The sequence below is a fragment of the Phaseolus vulgaris genome, chromosome 9, assembly GCF_051622355.1.
Source record: "Phaseolus vulgaris cultivar YP4 chromosome 9, ASM5162235v1, whole genome shotgun sequence".
Classification (NCBI taxonomy): Eukaryota; Viridiplantae; Streptophyta; class Magnoliopsida; order Fabales; family Fabaceae; genus Phaseolus; species Phaseolus vulgaris.
In genome coordinates this window covers 10,189,296-10,207,971 of record NC_143506.1, presented here as the reverse complement: position 1 = coordinate 10,207,971, position 18,676 = coordinate 10,189,296, and the positions used below count along the sequence as shown (strand labels likewise).

The 18,676-nt window shown below is 33.9% G+C and overlaps 1 protein-coding gene and 1 long non-coding RNA gene across 5 annotated transcripts; both read right to left on the bottom strand.

Annotated features, from left to right (window-relative positions):
• Positions 1-3,843: 3,843 nt before the first annotated feature.
• LOC137822184 (uncharacterized) lies at positions 3,844-4,684 on the bottom strand. Its single transcript, XM_068627085.1, has 3 exons — positions 4,618-4,684; positions 4,365-4,534; positions 3,844-4,254 (listed from the first exon to the last, which is right to left on the bottom strand). The coding sequence occupies exons 1-3, from the start codon at positions 4,682-4,684 to the stop codon at positions 3,844-3,846; spliced, it is 648 nt and encodes a 215-aa protein (XP_068483186.1).
• Positions 4,685-10,921: 6,237 nt separating this feature from the next.
• LOC137822835 (uncharacterized) lies at positions 10,922-12,695 on the bottom strand. 4 transcript variants are annotated; one of them, XR_016515323.1, is made up of 4 exons: positions 12,486-12,695; positions 11,775-12,357; positions 11,293-11,650; positions 10,922-11,208 (listed from the first exon to the last, which is right to left on the bottom strand). It is a non-coding gene; the product is annotated as an uncharacterized LOC137822835 (long non-coding RNA). The 4 variants fall into 4 exon arrangements; XR_011083003.2 differs by having other exon boundaries at positions 11,293-11,335; positions 11,514-12,357; positions 12,486-12,694; XR_011083002.2 differs by having other exon boundaries at positions 11,293-12,357.
• Between the last annotated feature and the right edge of the window lie 5,981 nt (positions 12,696-18,676).

Sequence of the window (18,676 nt, the reverse complement as noted above, 5' to 3'; positions counted from 1 at the left end):
ATAAATCACCTATTAGCATTGCTCGCAACCCAGTTGAGCATGATAACACCAAGCATAGAGATAAACTGACACTTTATTCAAGAAAAACTGTTGTCATTGTTTGTCACATCTCATATGGGCTTTAGTTTTACCAAGGGTCTTCCCACATAATGATTTCATGATCTTGCATTGCATGTAAGTTGGGAATGATAGATAGTTATTCACCTGCTTGGGATCATGCACTGTTTTAAAATTCAATCAAGATCTTTTTTCCTCTCATATAGCTAACCCTTTTCAAGTGTACACATGTTTGACAACCTTACATGTTTCATGAGTTTTGTAGGAAATGCAATATTACCACAAAATTGGGAATTTTATTTCATTAGAGGGGTAAGTGGGTTGAATGTCACCTACTTACCCTTTGTGTATCTTCATCATAAATCTAAACAACAGTACACAACCGAATAGGCGAGAAGACCGAATAAACTCTCCTAATCCAAACGCATCTCATAAACCTACAATTAACCGTGATTAAGTCATACTTAATAATAAACCATGATTAAGAGATAGTTGGGCCCTCTTTTAGACTCACATGAAAGTCCATAAACAGTTGAGGCTCATCCAAAAAGTATAAATATCATAAGTAACCCCAACACCAAAGGTAATTTTTCACCCTCTACTCACCTGCATATAGTATTCAGACTGACTTGATCGTCGGTTGTTTTCGCAGGTACCCATTCGGCTCGGAGGACTGGGGAGTGGACAGAAGATCATCATACCTAAAGGCCGAAAAGATTGGAAGACTTGAACTAAAGAAGTTACTTCGTGGGACCCCGACCTTGTAAGAACAGGTGGTTATCAGGGAAATATTAATGTCTCAGGAAGGAAATGACAGCAATGACTATGATGGTGGCAGTTTTTTCTTTGGATATTGCTCAGGTTGCAAATATCATTAGTATTTCTTATGCCTAAACTGAAATAAAGTAGTTTGTAATGTTAATTTTTCATTCTTCATACCTACCTGTTCTAGGTTTTATCAATTTTGCTTTCCAATTTCCCCCTGGTATATGGTGTGTTATGGAGGTGTAAGTAGTTATACACTTCAAGTCAACTTGCTCTCAAATTGTATTTTTTTACAGCGACATTCAAGCTTACACTTAATTCATGTTACATCCAGTCCTAATGGACATGAGGTTCTGCTCAGCTATAGTGGAGAGCATGCTTACCGATGAATGTAAATCATGTGTATCGCTTTGAACCTTGATTCTTCACTTCTTGTTTATTCGTTTTTGAGAAGTAGTATAACTTAACTATATAATTTTTTTTTCAAACCCACATTCTTGCACCTATATATCTACATTTTTTTTTTATCATTTATATATATATTTATATTTAATTTTAAAATTTAATTAAATAAATATGAATACAAATGCGAAGACACATCAATTATCTAAGTGTATTGATATATTGTGATAAACATAGTCAACATAATAGTTAAATTTACAAATGTCATGCAATTTATAAATGTCATGCAATTTACAAATGTCATGCAATATGATAAATTTACAAATAATAAGTTTATTTTTAAGCTTACAAATGTCATGCAATATGGTAAAACAAGTGTAACAATTTTTTTTTTCTATATCTTCCTCTTAAAATTTATAGTTTTTATCTCTTATTATTATTTAGTTTATGCCTTTTTGTTACTTTTATTTATTTCACTTTGTAATTCAATTTTTTTTTTCTTATGAAAATCAAAATAAATCATAATACTTAGCAATCTATTTTTTTAATCTTATAAGAATATTCAAATAAGAAAATAATAAATAAAAATTATAAATTTTGAAAGATAAAAGAATTATGAATGATATGTTTTATATCATTTGATTATTGTTGTAATTTAATTAATGAAGATATTCATTAACAATAATTTTTTTTTTAATAATACACAAAAAAAAATATCCTGAATATCAATCTTTATTTTTATTTAGTCTTCTCTTTAAAAAATAATTTAATGTTTTTTTCTTTAATATATAAATATATATAGTTTGATATTTAAAAAATATAAATATATATATATATCTATATTTTATTTAAATAAATATAAATACATATATAATAATATATATAATAAAAAAATACGGATACACACGTGGAAGAAAATTGTATTCCACTAGTTTAGCATTGTTTGAATAACATTACATCAATGACCTTAAAGGAAATAAAACAAAACCTAGGAATGTTTAATTTAATCTGCATCCGGTTGATTTTCATGTCTTCCTTATTCCTTTTTGCAGGTTGAAGATGACAACCCTAATGTAGTATGGAGTGTTAGTGAAGATAACACTGAGACAACATGATTTTCGGGAAGGTACCTCTTTGTCTTCACAACAAGAGTGTTGAAATATTCTTGTAAGTGGTTTAACTCAGTTGTATTCATACTTAATTGTTTTGATACAATTGATCCTTGTCTGATATGAACATCTGAGTTGAAAAATAAATTTAAAATTTACAGCTCTTCCATGCATATATGTGATTTGGGAAAACTGATTATTCTCCATTTCTATAATATTTGATTTTACCAAATTACCAATTGGTTTGCTTTAAGCACTACACCAAACAAATTCTTTTGTCATAATATGATTTTTGTATTATACTCATTATTATTATTAATGTGGGGCACGTGAAACATGCGTGGACCGCGGCTAACGCAAGCCGACGCATATGCGTGGGCCGCGGCCGACGCAAACTGGATTTAAAAAAAAAATTAAATCCATAAGTGCGTCCGTTTTGCGTTGAATGCTATTTTGCGTGGGTTTTGTGCCATTTTAGCCGACGATATTAGCGTCCATTGCTGACCCACACAAATATTTAGAAGCTAATAGCTTGTTTTCTTGTAGTGATTAAATTTTCAACGTTATCCATCTTTTTTAATAAGAAAATGTTTTTTTTTATATTTATTTATTATGCATTTTACACTAATGGGAAGTTGTTCATGGATGGAAAGGAGGGATCAAACTTTTAATTTGATTTTTCATGTAGATTGTTAACTATAAGTGCACATGGGAAACCTATATGACTAAGGCATGTCAAGGGAATTGTTAATTCTATGATTGAGATCTTGGTTGCATCTTTGATCTCATGATGCTATCATTATTGTCATTTCTTAAACATTTGAAAATTAAATGGCTCTAGTAATAGTTAGTATGTGTTAACAATCTTTCTAGAGTGTAGCTTTTGTAGTTCTGTACTGTAAGTTAGTCAGGAAGCTGATTAACTATGATCATTGTTTTCTAAAGTTGGAATCATTTTTTTTTAATTAACTGATTTTCATGTTTAATGTCAGCTTGACTTACGAAGTGGATATAAAAGATCACTTGTTGATCCTCCTAAACAAGTCCTTTCTTTAAAGTCTTGTGATATTAGTTCAACTACATTTGCTCCTTGTTGGTGGGAGGTAAATATTTCTGGTGACTAATTATGCTAATGTTATGGTATTTTCAGTAATAATCTTTATTTTTCCTCAGGATCACACAACTCACACTGTTCTCACTTTGGTGTTCATTCACACACACAAAGGTTTGCTCTCACAACACAAATGTTGGTAGGATAGAAGTAAAACTATTATTATTTCATTCAAAGCACCCTAGAAGAACATATAAACCCCGTTTCTTTTACAAAACTAACTTCTAACTCTGTTTTAAAAGAGTTATATAACAAATGTCCCCTCCATGAACAAGGAATTGACCACAAGGCCCGACCCCTGCACCCATTTAAAGTCTGGAAATTTTTGTTGCATTTCATAGAAGTTTCTCCAAACTGCATCTTCTGGATTTGTCTTCGCCCATTGCACCAACACTTCAGTTATAGATTTATTTCTTCATTTGTACGAGCTAGAATAACCAATGGTTGTGGAACAAAATGACCACCACTGTCAGCAAAAGGTAAAGTTGTAGATACTGGTTTACTTCCATGTGATGGTTTGAGTAAGGAAACATGGAAAATATTATGAATCTTAGAGTCAGTAGGTAATTCCAGTTTATAAGCCACATTGTCAATCATTTCTAAAACCTTGTAGAGACCATAATATCGGGCAGCTAACTTGTGGAAATGGGTATTGGATAAAGTTGTTTGCCTGTATGGTTGAATCTTTAAATAAACCCAATCTCCAACCTTGTACTGCTTGTCAGTCTGTTTTAAATCAGCATAAAACTTCATACATTGTTGTGCCTTAACCAGATTTGCTTGTAATAGCTGATTAATTTCATCTTGTATCTTCATTCATAGTATAGGCTATTGCTTATGAAGATGGAGTCCCTATCAGATATAATGTTTTGTGGCCAGCCATGAAGCTTGATAATATTGTCCATGAAAAGGGATGTCACCTTAGTCGCTCCAAAAGGATGTGCAAGCGACAAGGAATGAGCATACTTAGTTAAACGGTCCATAACAAAAAAAATCACAGTCATATAACAAGATTTAGAGAGGCCAACAATAAAGTCCATGGATATAGATTTCCAAGGTTTTTCAGGAATAGATAATGGTTGTAACATACCTACAGGAAATTGAAGCAAAGGCTTACATTTTTTACATATATATGACAATTCTGGACCCACTTTTTTACCTCCTTCTGCATACCCTTCCAAATGGCCTCCAATTGCTGAATCATGAAAGTGTTGGAGAATATGTTGACGCAATTCTGCATTGTCTCCCACCACTAACTTACCTTTTCTCCTCAATAAATCATTCTCAAAAGTATAATGTTTATGGGGATTTTGGGTCAAGCGAATTCTATCAATAAATTTTTGTAATTTATGATCTACTAGCCAAGAATCCTTAACTCTCTGAGTTAATTCAGAAGTTATTACAAACATTGAAGCTAACTTATCTTGGGTAGGATTTTGTGACAACACATCAGCTACTACATTGTCTTTACCTTTTTTTGTATTCAATACGAAAATCCAAACCCATGAGCTTGTCCAAACCCCAATTCTATGACAATGTTGTAGGGGGTTGTTCCAGGAAATGCTTCAAAGCCTTTTGATATGTTTTGATTACCACATATTGATCTAAAAAATAATGTTGTCACTTTTTTACTGCAAATTGAATAGCAAAAATTTCTTTCTCATATGCAGATAATAACTTATATTTAGGTCCCATTGTCTTACTTATGTATGCATTAGGGTGATTAGATTGCATAAGCACCGCTCCAATCCCTATTCTTGAAGCATCAATTTCAATAGTAAAAGATTGTGAAAATTTTGGTAATATTAAAATTGGAGCAGTGGTTAATGCCTTTTTTAACCTGTGGAAAGTTATATCAGCTTCAACACCCCACACATAAGGAATATATTTTTGTAGTAAAGGTGTTGCAATCTTACCATACCCCTGAATAAAACGTCTATAATAGCCAAACAGTCCCAAAAATCCACGCAACTCCTTTAAATTGGTAGGTTGTGGTCATTCTTAAACAACCAATATTTGTTTGGATCAGGTTGGACTCCTTGCATAGAAATTTGATGTCCCAATTACATGTGTCTTTCTAAAGCTACGATTCTTTTTATTCAAAAATAAAAGATGATTGCGTAATAAGGTCAAGGTTATGTCAATGCATCTAATATGGTTTGTCCAAGTCTTAGTATAGATTAATATATCATCAAAGAAAATCAATATGAATTTCCTTAAATAAGGTAACAAAAAAATATCATTCATTAGATTTTGAAATGTAGCAGGGGCATTGCTAAGACCAAAAGGCAAAACTACCCACTCATACAACCCACTATGAGTCCTAAAAGCTATTTTATAAACATCTGATGGATGCATTCTAACCTTATTATATCCACTTCTTAGGTCTAATTTTGAAAAATAAATAGCCTCATACAATTCATCCAAAAGATCCTCAATCAAGGGTATAGGAAATTTATTTTAATAGTCATAGCATTTAGCTTTCTGAAATCAGTGCAACAACACCAAGAACCATCTTTCTTTTTAACCAAAACCAAGAGAGAAGCATAACAACTAGAACTCTCCCTAATAAATCCAGTTGATAACAATTGTTTTATTTGTCTTTCAATTTCATTTTTCTGGTTATGAGGATACCTATAAGGTTTCAAAGAAACAGTACTACCTGTGTCCATTAAAAATGGAACCCTCAGCTTTTTAATCATACAAGTTAGTTGTAGAGTACTCCCACCAGCCACTCCTTGAAATACATGTAAAGAAACATATACTGGCGACTCATGCAACAATTTCAGACTGTGTGTAATTAAATCCATCTCCTCATTTTTGTTTGAAGCATCATTTTCCTCCAATTGATCTTAGGAAACAAAAAATAACATTTAATTTGCCCCAAACCTTACATTTATTTATATGGTTCTTATCCCATTTTTCACCACAGAATCTGCACAACCCTTTAGAGATACGTTCACTAACCTCTTTTTTTGGAAATAGAACCTACATTAATAGTCTTGTTGCCCAATCCTAAGAATGGCTTAAAGGAACTTGGTGCAACATGAGATTGTAATGTAGTAATAAGTGCAAATTTATGGTAAAATTGGGACTAATTCCCTGTTTTAAAATTCTTGTGTTGCTCCTCTAAACTTTCCATTGAAACCCCATGAATTTCCTTTGTCAATTCCTGCAATACATCTTCTTAAAGATAGGCTAACTGCACAACTTCTTGAAGTGTAGTTGGTCTATGTAAACAGACTGATTTCTCCAATCTTACCGTTAAACCTAACAAGAAAAAACTCAAAGCCATTTTGTCCGAAACCATAACTCTAGCCAACAGATTATCAAATTTTTCCAAATAATCAACTAAAGAACTTCCTTGTTTTAATCGAGCCAATTCAGCCACGGGATCATCAAAGGCACAATCATCAAATCTTTGGGTCGCATCCTTCAAGATTTGTGTCTAAGATTAATGTTGGAAATCAAAAGTCTTAATGTAGTGACACTGCCACACAAAAAGCCTTGCCCTCCATTGAAAGCAACAGTAATCTTGCTCTTTGCTGTATTGACAGCTTGTTGTAAACCTTGTAAAGATTTCTGGGTTGCTGCTTAGGAATCTGCCACCAGTTTCTCCAAAGAATCCACCCTTGATTCTAATTCTTTATTGATCATTATCTCACCTAGCAAGCTGATACCACTGTTATGGTAGTTTACAGTAATAATCTTCCTTTCCCTCTGGATAACATAACTCACACCGTTCTCACTTTGGTGTTCACTCACACACACAAAGATATGCTCTCACAATACAAATGTTTGTATGATAGAATTAAAATTGTTATTATTTAATTCAAAGCACCCTAGAAGGACTTATAAACCCCCTTTCTGTTACAAAACAAACTATTAACTTTGTTTTAAAATAGTTATACAACCGTTAATTAATTCATCCTTGTATTTCAAAATTGATGTTAGACTTTCTATATCTTGTAGTGATGATGCCTTTGCATGCTTATATGACAGAAGGATATTGCCACCTCTTAGCTCATGTCGAAAAAGAATGTCTCGTCCTCCTTCTGTTAATTATTTTTGTCCAATGCACCTTTATGATCGTGTGAGTCAGTGACTTGACTTATATGTGATTATCAATTCCTGAAGTGTTTATATTGTTGTTCTAGACATGAATAACATATACTCATGTGATAGAATACTGTAGTGTGTGTAAGCACAAATGATGAACATATATATGTATATCATACAAAGCATTAAATAAGGATGGCACAAGTTCATATTCGAAATATATGTATATATGTCTAACACCCCCTTGAAGGTGGAACATGTAAATCATATGCATTGAACTTGCTACGTATATGGTCAATCCTAAAGCCCCCCTCAATGGTTTGGTGATATGTACCAATTGGTCAGTGGAATTAACAAAGTGGTAATATATCTTTCTAGAGTGAAGTAACAATTTATCTTGATATGTTTGGTCATCTCATGAAATACTAGATTTGAGGCAATATGAAAAGCAACTTGGTTATCACAAATGAGGGTCATCCACATTGACCTCAAAGGAGATGTCATGTGAATAAGGGTCAATATTAGAGACTTGTGTGGAAGCTTATTTACTTAGCCCACACTAGACTTGGCATAACTTATGTTGTGAATGTAGTCACTTAGTTCATGCATAATCTATAAAGGAGAGATGTTTATAGGTTATGAACATAATCCTTCAATATTTGAAGACAAGTCCAAGAAGGGGATTGTTGTTCAACAGGAATGAAAAATAAATATGGAGGTGTACACTGCTACAGATTATGTAGGGTCAATTACATATAGGAGGTCCACCTTGGGATATTACATGTTCTTGGGTGGAAACTTGGTGACTTAGAGAAGTAAAAAAAAAAACAAAATGTAGTTGCAAGGTCTAGTGTGAAGGTTGAATTCTTAGGTGGAAACTTGGTGATTTGGAGAATGAGAAAAAAACAAAAAGTAGTTGCAAGGTTTGAGTTATGACACATGGTTTGTGAGTTGTAAAGATTGAAAATTATTTTGAATGATCTTAAAGTGAAATGTGAAAAACCTATGACTCTATTGTGATAATAAATCAGCTATTAGCATTGCTCGCAACCCAGTTGAGCATGATAACACCAAGCATAGAGATAGACTGACACTTCATTCAAGAAAAATTGGATGGCCTTGTCATTGTTTGTCACATCTCATATGGGCTTTAGTTTTACCAAGGGTCTTCCCACGTAATGATTTCATGATCTTGCATGTAAGTTAGGAATGATAGAGCTATTCACCTGCTTGAGATCATGCACTGGTTTAAAATTCAATCAAGATCTTTTTTCCTCTCATATAGCTAACCATTTTCAAGTGTACACATGTTTGACAACCTTACATGTTTCATGAGTTTTTGTAGAAAATGCAATATTACCACAAAATTGGAAATTTTATTTCATTATAGGGGCTAAGTGGGATTGATACTGTGTTGAATGTCACCTACTTACCCTTTGTGTATCTTCATCATAAATCTAAACAACAGTATTTTTACACACCGATGTCCATTGTTGGGTTGGGCATATTTATGTCTTAGGAGATGGTGGTGTACTACCAGATGGCCGAAAGGACTCCTAATTCGAACGCATCTCATAAACCTACCATTAACTATGATTAAGCCGTACTTAATAATAAACCATGATTAAGGGATAGTTGGGTCCTCTTTTAGACTCACATGAAAGTCCATAAACAGTTGAGGCCCATCCAAAAAGTATAAATATCATAGGGAACCCAACACACCAAAGGTAATTTTTCACCCTCTACTCACCTGCATATAATACTCAGACTGACTTGATCGTCAGAGTGTCTTTGCAGGTACCCTCATACGACTCGGAGGACTGGAGAGCGGACAGAAGATCATACCTAAAAGCCAAGAAGATTGGAAGACTTGGACTAAAGAACTTACTTCGTAGGACCTCGACCTTGTAAGAACAAGTGGTATTCAAGGAAATATTGGTGTCTCATGAAGGAAATGACATTGGTGACGTGGTGATGGCAGTTTTTTCTTTGGATATTACTCAGCAAATATCATTAGTATTTCCTATCTCTATTCTACAAAATGCCTAAACTGAAATAAAGTATTTTGTAATGTTAATTTTTCATTCTTCATACCTAATGCCCTACATGTTCTAGGTTTTATCAAATTTGCTTTTCCATTTCCACCTTGGTATATGGTGTGTTATGGACATGTAACACTTCAAGCCAAATGTTTTTGCTCTCAAATTGTATCTTTTTTACGGGGACATCCAAGCTTACACTTAACTCATGTTACATTTAGTCCTGATGGACATGAGGTTCTCCTCAGCTATAGTGGAGAGCATGCTTACCCGATGAATGAAAATCATGATAAAGTGTATCGTTTTGAACCTTGATTCTTCACTTCTTGTTTATTCGTTTTTCAGAAGTAGTATAACATAATATGTTTTTGTTTGTTCAACTTGAGATATGGGTAAATTATATAAGTTTTTTAACTTCCTGACAGTTACTTTATGAATGGGTGGAAAGGGATACATTTTTCTTGCAGTGTCATTTTATTTGGTTACGCTATGCTTGTTTTAGTTGTAACTTGTAACCTTTAAGTCACATTATCAAATACATAAGTCTAATGTGTTGTTATATGAACTCTTGTTACAAAATATTGAAACTCTAAATAATGGAATGAAGCTTGAATAGTGAATATCCTTTATTTTATTTTTTATTTTTTCTTGTGTTGTTAAGAGACTAATTGATACTGTGTTTCACAGTGTGTTTCACTTTGATGTACTTTGATGTCTTCATGATGTGAGCTACATGCTAATCCTGCATATTTTGGACTCTTTGTTTAGCTTTTTCAACTGGAACTCACAATGCATCTTTTGAAGACCTAAGCAAAAGTTCCAATTTATTAAATAATCCTTTTGAAGACGGTACTTGTTTCATTTGCCGACAGGTTTTCGTTGATGTGTCAGTTATTTTCTAAGTTTTTATTATGGTGTGGATTTGGATGCTCTCAACTATCTATAACTGTGTTACTGAAGTCACTTCCATTTTGTTATGTTATGGTTTTTATGTTTATGTAGATTTTAAAGTTGAGACAATACTTAATTTTTTTTTATTACGCATAGGAAGGACAACCCAAAGTTCAAATGAAAAATTCCAAACAAAGAAAATAATAAAATAAAAACAAAACCAATATTTTTATGTGCCACTAAAAAAAACTATTAATATAAAACTAAAGAGTCTATTTTTTCACTTTGTTTTTCTTACTACTATTTACAAAAAGTTTATCTTCATATTATTATATTTTTTTTAGTTTCTTCACAAAGAAGTAAAAAATATAAACAAATATAAAGGCTAAGTTTGGTAAGCCTATTCCACTTATGGATGAGTCCATTTAAGTATTTTGGCGAGGGAATTGAAATCCACATCCAAATAAATTAAATAATTCAGGTGGGCATATAAAAACCAAAATTGTGCACAAAGCCTTATAGTGATCACTTCATAAGCCTATCCTCATGTATAGGCTAATGCACTCATTACAATCTCTCTCTCTCATAACAAGTAAAATAATATTGAGTACATAGTACTTTGCGAATTGGTAATGCCTCCCTGTTGATAAAATAGAAGTAAAGGATCACCAGAGATCAACTACTACAGTGTTGATGTATTAAAGTGGGAAAAAAGAGACAATATAAACAAAAAAAAAAAAAAAATCAGTCTTTCCTGTATGATATCCTTCAAGTCCTGCATGGTGAGTAGAATCAGTGCAACATCAATTTGATAGTTTAGTGTAAAATAGTAAGAAATAATGAAAAACAAGTAAAATACCTTAATATCCAAGTAGTGGACAAATACTATATGCATCGTATCCCTGCATCAAAACAAAATCATTTTCTAATTAATTGTATATAATTTCAGTATCAAATGAAAAATCAGTTTGCTTTGAAGGTTCGTTGAATTTCCATATATCTTGTTTCTTAAGTGGTTCCTGTTGTTCAAGTAAAACAAGTGGTGACAAAAAACAACAGTGTCCACCACTTGAAACATGCCTAAGGAAAATTTCATGCTGGCTTCAACTTTTCATGAGCTTCCTTCATAGTCTTTTCATCTTTTTTCTTTCTCCAATTATGTCCATCTTTTCTAAAGTACCTTAAAACCTTCCGATCAAATAGAAAAAGGGAGCCACCTGTAATCACCAAATGCATGGCATGAAGCAATAATCAGAGATAAAAGATGAAATAAACTTAGAAATGCAGTCAAGTTTTAGCATGAACAACAAAACTATTAATAGCATCCTAGAAACTACAGACATGATCAGTCCATGTTTACTGGTTTTCTTGTTGCAGTCAAAGTGACAAGCTATTCATATATTGATGAGGCTAGGCGTTGGTCCATGCCTATTGAAGACACCTTCTCCAATGCCTATTGAAGATAAGAACGAAGCTGGAGAAAGCGATTGAGATCAAATGCCTCTGCTTTTTGGTTCGAATAAGATCAAATTAATGCACCAAATATGGCAGTTGAATCAAAGTATACTCATTAATTGAAATCAGTTTTCAGCAAGGTACAAATACAGAAAACTATTTAATCAAAATTTGCACTCAAACACTTCAATTCAATAATAAAAGTGCAGTTGTTTCACCCCATACAACACCACATCCATCTGTCACAAAACAATCCCACCGTTTGAATCCATTGAATTGATCGTAGCTATTGTGCGACTTGAACCCGAACCAGCCAGCTGCTCACAAAATCAACTCTGTTGCACTTCATATTTTTTTTTCCACTGAATCAATTTAACAAACATGTTATCTGCAGTTTCAACCAAACACATGTAATCTGCAGTTTCAACCAAACACATGTTATCTGCAGTTTCGACCAAACACATGTAATCTGCAGTTTCAACAAAAACATGTCAAATTGATAACAGATCAAAATGTGATTCACATTCTCATCAACAAAACGCAGAACAAAAGATAATTAGCGAAAACGAAATTACCGATGAAGAACATGGAGATTACCTTCAGAAAAACTTCTCTGATTTTGATTCACCAAACCAACTCAATCGTGATTCAAACAGAACCACTGGAAGGAATAAGTTCGCACCAAACAGCTTCAATCAGCACAAACTTGCTTTTAACATTTAAAATGAAACTTGTGGGAATGAAGAGGAAAATGAGAAGGAAGAGAAGAAAATAGGTAAATCGAAAGAAGAAAAAAGAGATAAAAAATAGAAGGAAACTAAAAGTAAAATAAAACTTAAAACGAAATTAGAATATTTTCTACTTGATGACTTATTATTGACGGATAAAAATATAACCATCATAAACATCATAATAATAATATGTAGGTTAAATTTAAAAGTGATATAGAAAATATCTTTATATTTATAATTTTATCACCATATAACTTATTATGATATGTAGATTAGAACCTTATAATAAGTAGTCATTAAATGTCTATTAGTGAAAGTTTTTCTTTAAAAAAAAATTGAATATGAGCAAATTTTCGTTTTCTTTATTTAGAGAAAGTTATACTTAAATATTTTAGTTTTGAGAGAGTAAAAGTTTATAAGTATTTAATAATTGATGTATGGATATTTTTTAATATTGTAGTGTTTTTACTTTTTTTTATGTCAATTGATGTACTATAAAAAGTTTAAAATTTAAATGATAGAGTTGAACTTAGTTTATTATCCGTGTCTTGAGTTATAAGTATAGCCATGGATAGCTTTTAACTCAAGAATAAGATATATGAATAATTGTATCTTAAAATTTCACTTTATAAAAAGTTATGATTTGGATTGATATTAATATGATTTTATATATTTGAGTTAGATTTTATTTTTAGGTTACAGAGTTTTGAGTTTCATATAAAGAAGAACAATAATCGGTTCACACTCTTATCTGACACCATAGCCATTTAACAATTAAATATATTATTTCTTTTTTATTTTTAAAATTTTGTTTTTATATATTTTTTATTAAAAAATATAATATTTTATTATTAAAAGAGGTTGTAAAATGAAAGTGAGAGAAAAAAATTAGTATGAAATAAACTTTTTCCTATAAAGAATTGAACTATGATATATTGAAAATCTAATTTTTTCTATATTTACCCTACAAATTTTAATTATATTATTTTAATTATTTTTGACATAATTTAATTACAAAATTATTTTTTATTATATATATTTTTTAAAATTGTTCCATCAAGAATTGTATATCACTTTTTATCTTGTTCTTGTTATTATCAAAGTATATATTTTTTTATAAAGAACTATAAGTGTCTTTAAAAATAATGTGACAAAGTTTTGATTTCTGTATAATTGATGGAGTTATTTTCCACTCAATGAAATATCATACCAAATGTTGATATGCACTTAGCAAATTTAACGAAAAATTCACTAATAAAAAAACTATTGAAATTTCACTCATCAGAATACTTCTTTCAAGTAAAAATAATCTACGAGAAAATTTAAACTTCGCTTAACGAACTACTTAAAACAACTTGCTTTACTTATTTAATTTTTTATATTTAAGAGGTTGATTTGTAAAAAGTTTAAATGTATTTTAACATTTATAAGAATAGGTTTATAAATTAATGAAAAATGACTATGTTATGGAGCAGAATAAGATTTAATAAATTAGTAGTTATCAAATGTTATTTATTAAAAAAAAATATTAATTAATAATGAAAATATATTGAGTGACAATATTTATGAATGAGATATCCAAACTTTTACTGATTACTTAAATATAAATGCAAATATAACATGGTGAAAATTAATGAAAGTTCATTACACTACCTTATAAAAAGTGAAAAGTCTTTAAAAAAAGTATAATAATTTGTAAAACTATTGTGTGATATGATTGGAATTAAGTGAGAATTCAATTTCAATATAGTCTTTTTATAAATCATGTAGTATTTTAAGAATTTATTTGATATTTTTAGTGTCTCTCTGATAATAATGGATATTTTTAATTATTATTATTAATAGTTAGTGTATAGGTATGGGCGAGGCCGAGGTCACCTGGCTGACCGAGGGCGAGCCTACTTGACCGAGATCAGGAGAACCTAGTTGAAACTCAAGAGATGTGGCCGAGATGTCGAGGCCGATGGCCCACCCGGCCGAGATGTCGAGGCCGATGGCCCACCCGGCCGAGACCTTAGAAGACTTGGTCGAGACCACTAGGGTCTGGCCGATGGCTGACCCATACCATGGGAACTTGGCCGACGGCCGACCCCGACTACAGTTAACGCTCAAACCAAGATCAGTGAAGTTAATCCGTCATTAAGAATTAGGTAATGCAACCATAAGCGTATCCACCTCGATAAACGGACCCAACAAGGTAGGCCCATTAGAATAATATAAATAGCACGCATCCCAAGGAGTAAGGTATGTCATTTATTACTGTTCACCTACCTGAGAGCTGACAACCCGCTTTACTGACTTGAGCGGAGTGCCTTCGCAGGTACCCCCACCATCCGGTGTTAACCGAGAGGCCGAGTGCCGAAGGAGAAGCAGGAGGACAAGAAGAATCTCAGTCCATCACCCAATCACCTGACTGACCGAAGGAAGAAGTAGAAGACTTCAATAGTTCTCTAGGTCTCATCTCCCTAGTAGGAACAATTGGTGCCCACCGTGGGGTCGAGGGAAACTAGCTAAAGGAAAAAAGTAGATGGTCTCAACCAGAAGCATGGAGAGAATGACCGAAGCCGACCAGACGATGTTGTTGCTATCTCTCCAGAGAGAGATGGTCGAGATGAGAAGGAAGACCGAGGAGGCTGCTCAGAAAAACGAGCAAGAGCTTCAAGTTCTCCGTAGGGAGAACGAAGAGATGAAAAAGAAGTTGGGGGAGGGAGGACCCTCCGTCGTACCGACGAATGTTGTCAGCAGGTCATACACCTCTCCCCCCGACCCAGATGTGGCCGAGGGGACGAGAGGCCGACCCCCTCCCCGGGAAACCGAGATGGGCGACGAGTTGTGCCTGATGAGGTCCACCCGGACCACCTTGACGACCGACCCGAACCGCTGACACCCCTTTACCAACACCATCATCGAAGTCCCACTGCCTGAGAAGTGGAAGGGTTTCAACCGAGACCGATACGACGGGTCGACCGACCCGGACGAGCATATGGACGCCTACACCACCCATATGAGTCTCTACACCTCAGACAACGTCGTGTTATGTCGGGTGTTCCCCACATCCTTGAAGAGAGCAGCCCTTAGTTGGTTCATCAAGCTCTCACCCAACTCCATTGATAGCTTTGCCACACTCGTAGCAAAGTTCGAAACCCAGTTTGCGACCAGCCGACCGCACCACCTAACCACCATCGCCCTGGTAGGCATCTGCCAGGAGAAGGGAGAGTCGCTGAGGACCTTCGTGGATAGGTTCAGTAAAGTGGCGATGAGCATCCGAAATCTGAGCCCGGACGTTGCCATGCACCACATGCTGACGGCCCTGCGTCCGGGGCCCTTTGCCGACAACCTGTGCATGCAGCCGGCCGACAGCCTGGACGAGCTGAGAAAGAGAGCTGCTAAGTGCATGCAGCTGGAAAAGCTAAGAGAATTCCGCAACCAGGCCCGTGCCGAGGCCGGTGGGGAGAGAAACAAGAAAGAAAAGGATCGCCAGGCACGGCCGAATCAAAGAAATGACCGACGCCGGGACAACCGAGACCGGCCAATCCGGTTCTCAAGGTACACACCCCTGACGACCGAGAGGGGGAGAATTCTGGACGAGACCCTCAACGCAGAGTTGATCCCTTCTCCAAGGAAGGTGGTCAACCCAAGTAACACCGACCGGAGGAAGCAGTGTCGGTACCACCAAAACGCCGGACACTCGACCGAGGAGTGTCAAGCCCTAAAGGATAAGATCGATAAACTTATCTAGGATGGGCACCTCCGCCGTTTCGTCAGGAACGGCCGAGACCCACCCCGTCGGGCGGATCCACCCAGGCGGACGAGGTCACCCCAACGCGGCCGAAATGACCAAGATAACAGGGGCGACAAGCAACCCGCAAGGGACGATCCCCCCGAAGAGACGCCCCCCCCCCCCCAGGGAGGCCAATAGGAGAGGTAACCGAGAGGTTATCAACACTATAGCCGGCGGCTTCGCCAGAGGAGGAAGCACGAACAACGCCCGGAAAAGACACCTCCGGGCGGTACATCAGGTAAACGCGGTAGCATTCCGACCGAGGATGCCACCCATCACCTTCATGGACGAGACATCAGGTTAACGCTCAAACCAAGATCAGTGAAGTTAATCCATCATTAAGAATTAGGTAATGCAACCCTAAGCGGTATCCACCTCGATAAACGGGCCCAACAAGGTAGGCCCATTAGAATAATATAAATAGCACGCATCCCAAGGAGTAAGATATGTCATTTATTACTGTTCACCTACCTGAGAGCTGACAACCCGCTTTACTGACTTGAGCGTCGGAGTGCCTTCGTAGGTATCCCCACCATCCGGTGTTGACCGAGGCCGAGTGCCGAAGGAGAAGCAGGAGGACGAGAAGAATCCCAGTCCATCACCCAATCACTTGACCAACCGAAAGAATAAGTAGAAGACTTCAATAGTTTTTTAGGTCTCATCTCCCTAGTAGGAACCGTTAGCATAATTTATATAAATTATTTTATTATTGTTAACTTGTTTTGTTTGATTACTTTGTAAGATCATCATTAATTTACAATTTTCAGAACAAAACCATCACTTTCTCTACTTCAAAGTTTAAAGTTTTTTAAATTGCATTACTTGAAATATATTTATGTAATTTATTTTGTAAGTCCATATATAATTATATTTGTTTATGTATGTAAACATTATATATATATATATGAAATTTTACTTATATTTCTCTTTCCTTATAAAGTAACAATGGTGTGTTTTTTACTATCACACTTATTATCCTGTTTATAATTTTTCAATATTATATATATATATATATATATATACTATTATTATTTTTATTTGTTTATTAAAGTTAATGCAGTCCTTTATATTAATACTAATGTTTATCTCTCGAGATTTACTGGCAATATTTATCAAAAATTATTATCATCTATACCTATATATAAAGGGGATTCCTCTTTAACTGCTCTCAAATTTTTTTCTATTTTATCCTTAGATTTTTTTATTTTATCCTTAGATTAATATTTGGTTTTATTTCATTATTTTGGTTATTGCGTCATTTTCTACTTTTTAAAAGTATTTGAAATAGATTATCGGTTTTGAATTGAAAAATATGATTTATTTTAAAATTATGAGAGAGAAACAAATATTAGGAAACGTGAGTAGAGGCCAAGTCGCAACAATTTTGAAATGTAACATCTTCTTTTTAACTTCTTTCATAAATATTTTTGTTAGTATGTTTTCTCTTAACGGAGAGTGATGAAGACGAAGAATGGTTCTGATGGAGTTATTGGAAAGAAGGCTTAACATATGCAATTCAGAGGTACCATCACTGAGTCAGACACCTAATTGAAAGGGAGATGGGCGCAACTTCGTGACTCGATCATTGGTGCACGTTACTCCTTTCCAATCGGTGCACGCTACTGCCGCTTACTAATGCCATAACATCTCCCCTTGTTCGTTCTTTTATAATAATTTATTATTTACATCTTTGTCTCCTCTTCCCTTTCTATCTTTTTTTTTCGGTTCATTCTTCTATAATAATAATTTATTATTTACGTCTCTCTTCTTTTCCTTTTCTATCTTTTTTTTTTCTTTCTGTTGGTTCTTCTATAATAATTTTTTAGTCTCTCTCCTCTTCTCTTTTTATCTTTTTTTGTTCGTTCTAATGGGATCATTCATTTTTTAAATTGTTTTTGTTCAATATTCTGTAATATAAAAATGTGTATATTTAATTGTTGTGTAATAACATAATCAGTTAGTAGATTTTTTTTTTTAAAACAAAAAGAATTTAACAAAATAAAATAAAATCAATAGATACAAGTTTATTATTATGTTAGTTTGGGATTTTATAGAAAAGGGTATTGATTATTAAGGTAGTGTTAAAAAGAGTGTTGATTATTAATGTTTTAAAATAAATAATTAATATTATTTTGAAAAATTAATATATTTTGATGTCATAGATGAAAATATTTTATTGTTAAAGATCCATTTTTTGTGAGTATCATTTTGGAAGTAAAATATTTTATTTGTTCTCACTTAACTTAATGGAGAGATTGGTAAGTTAAATTTTGTTA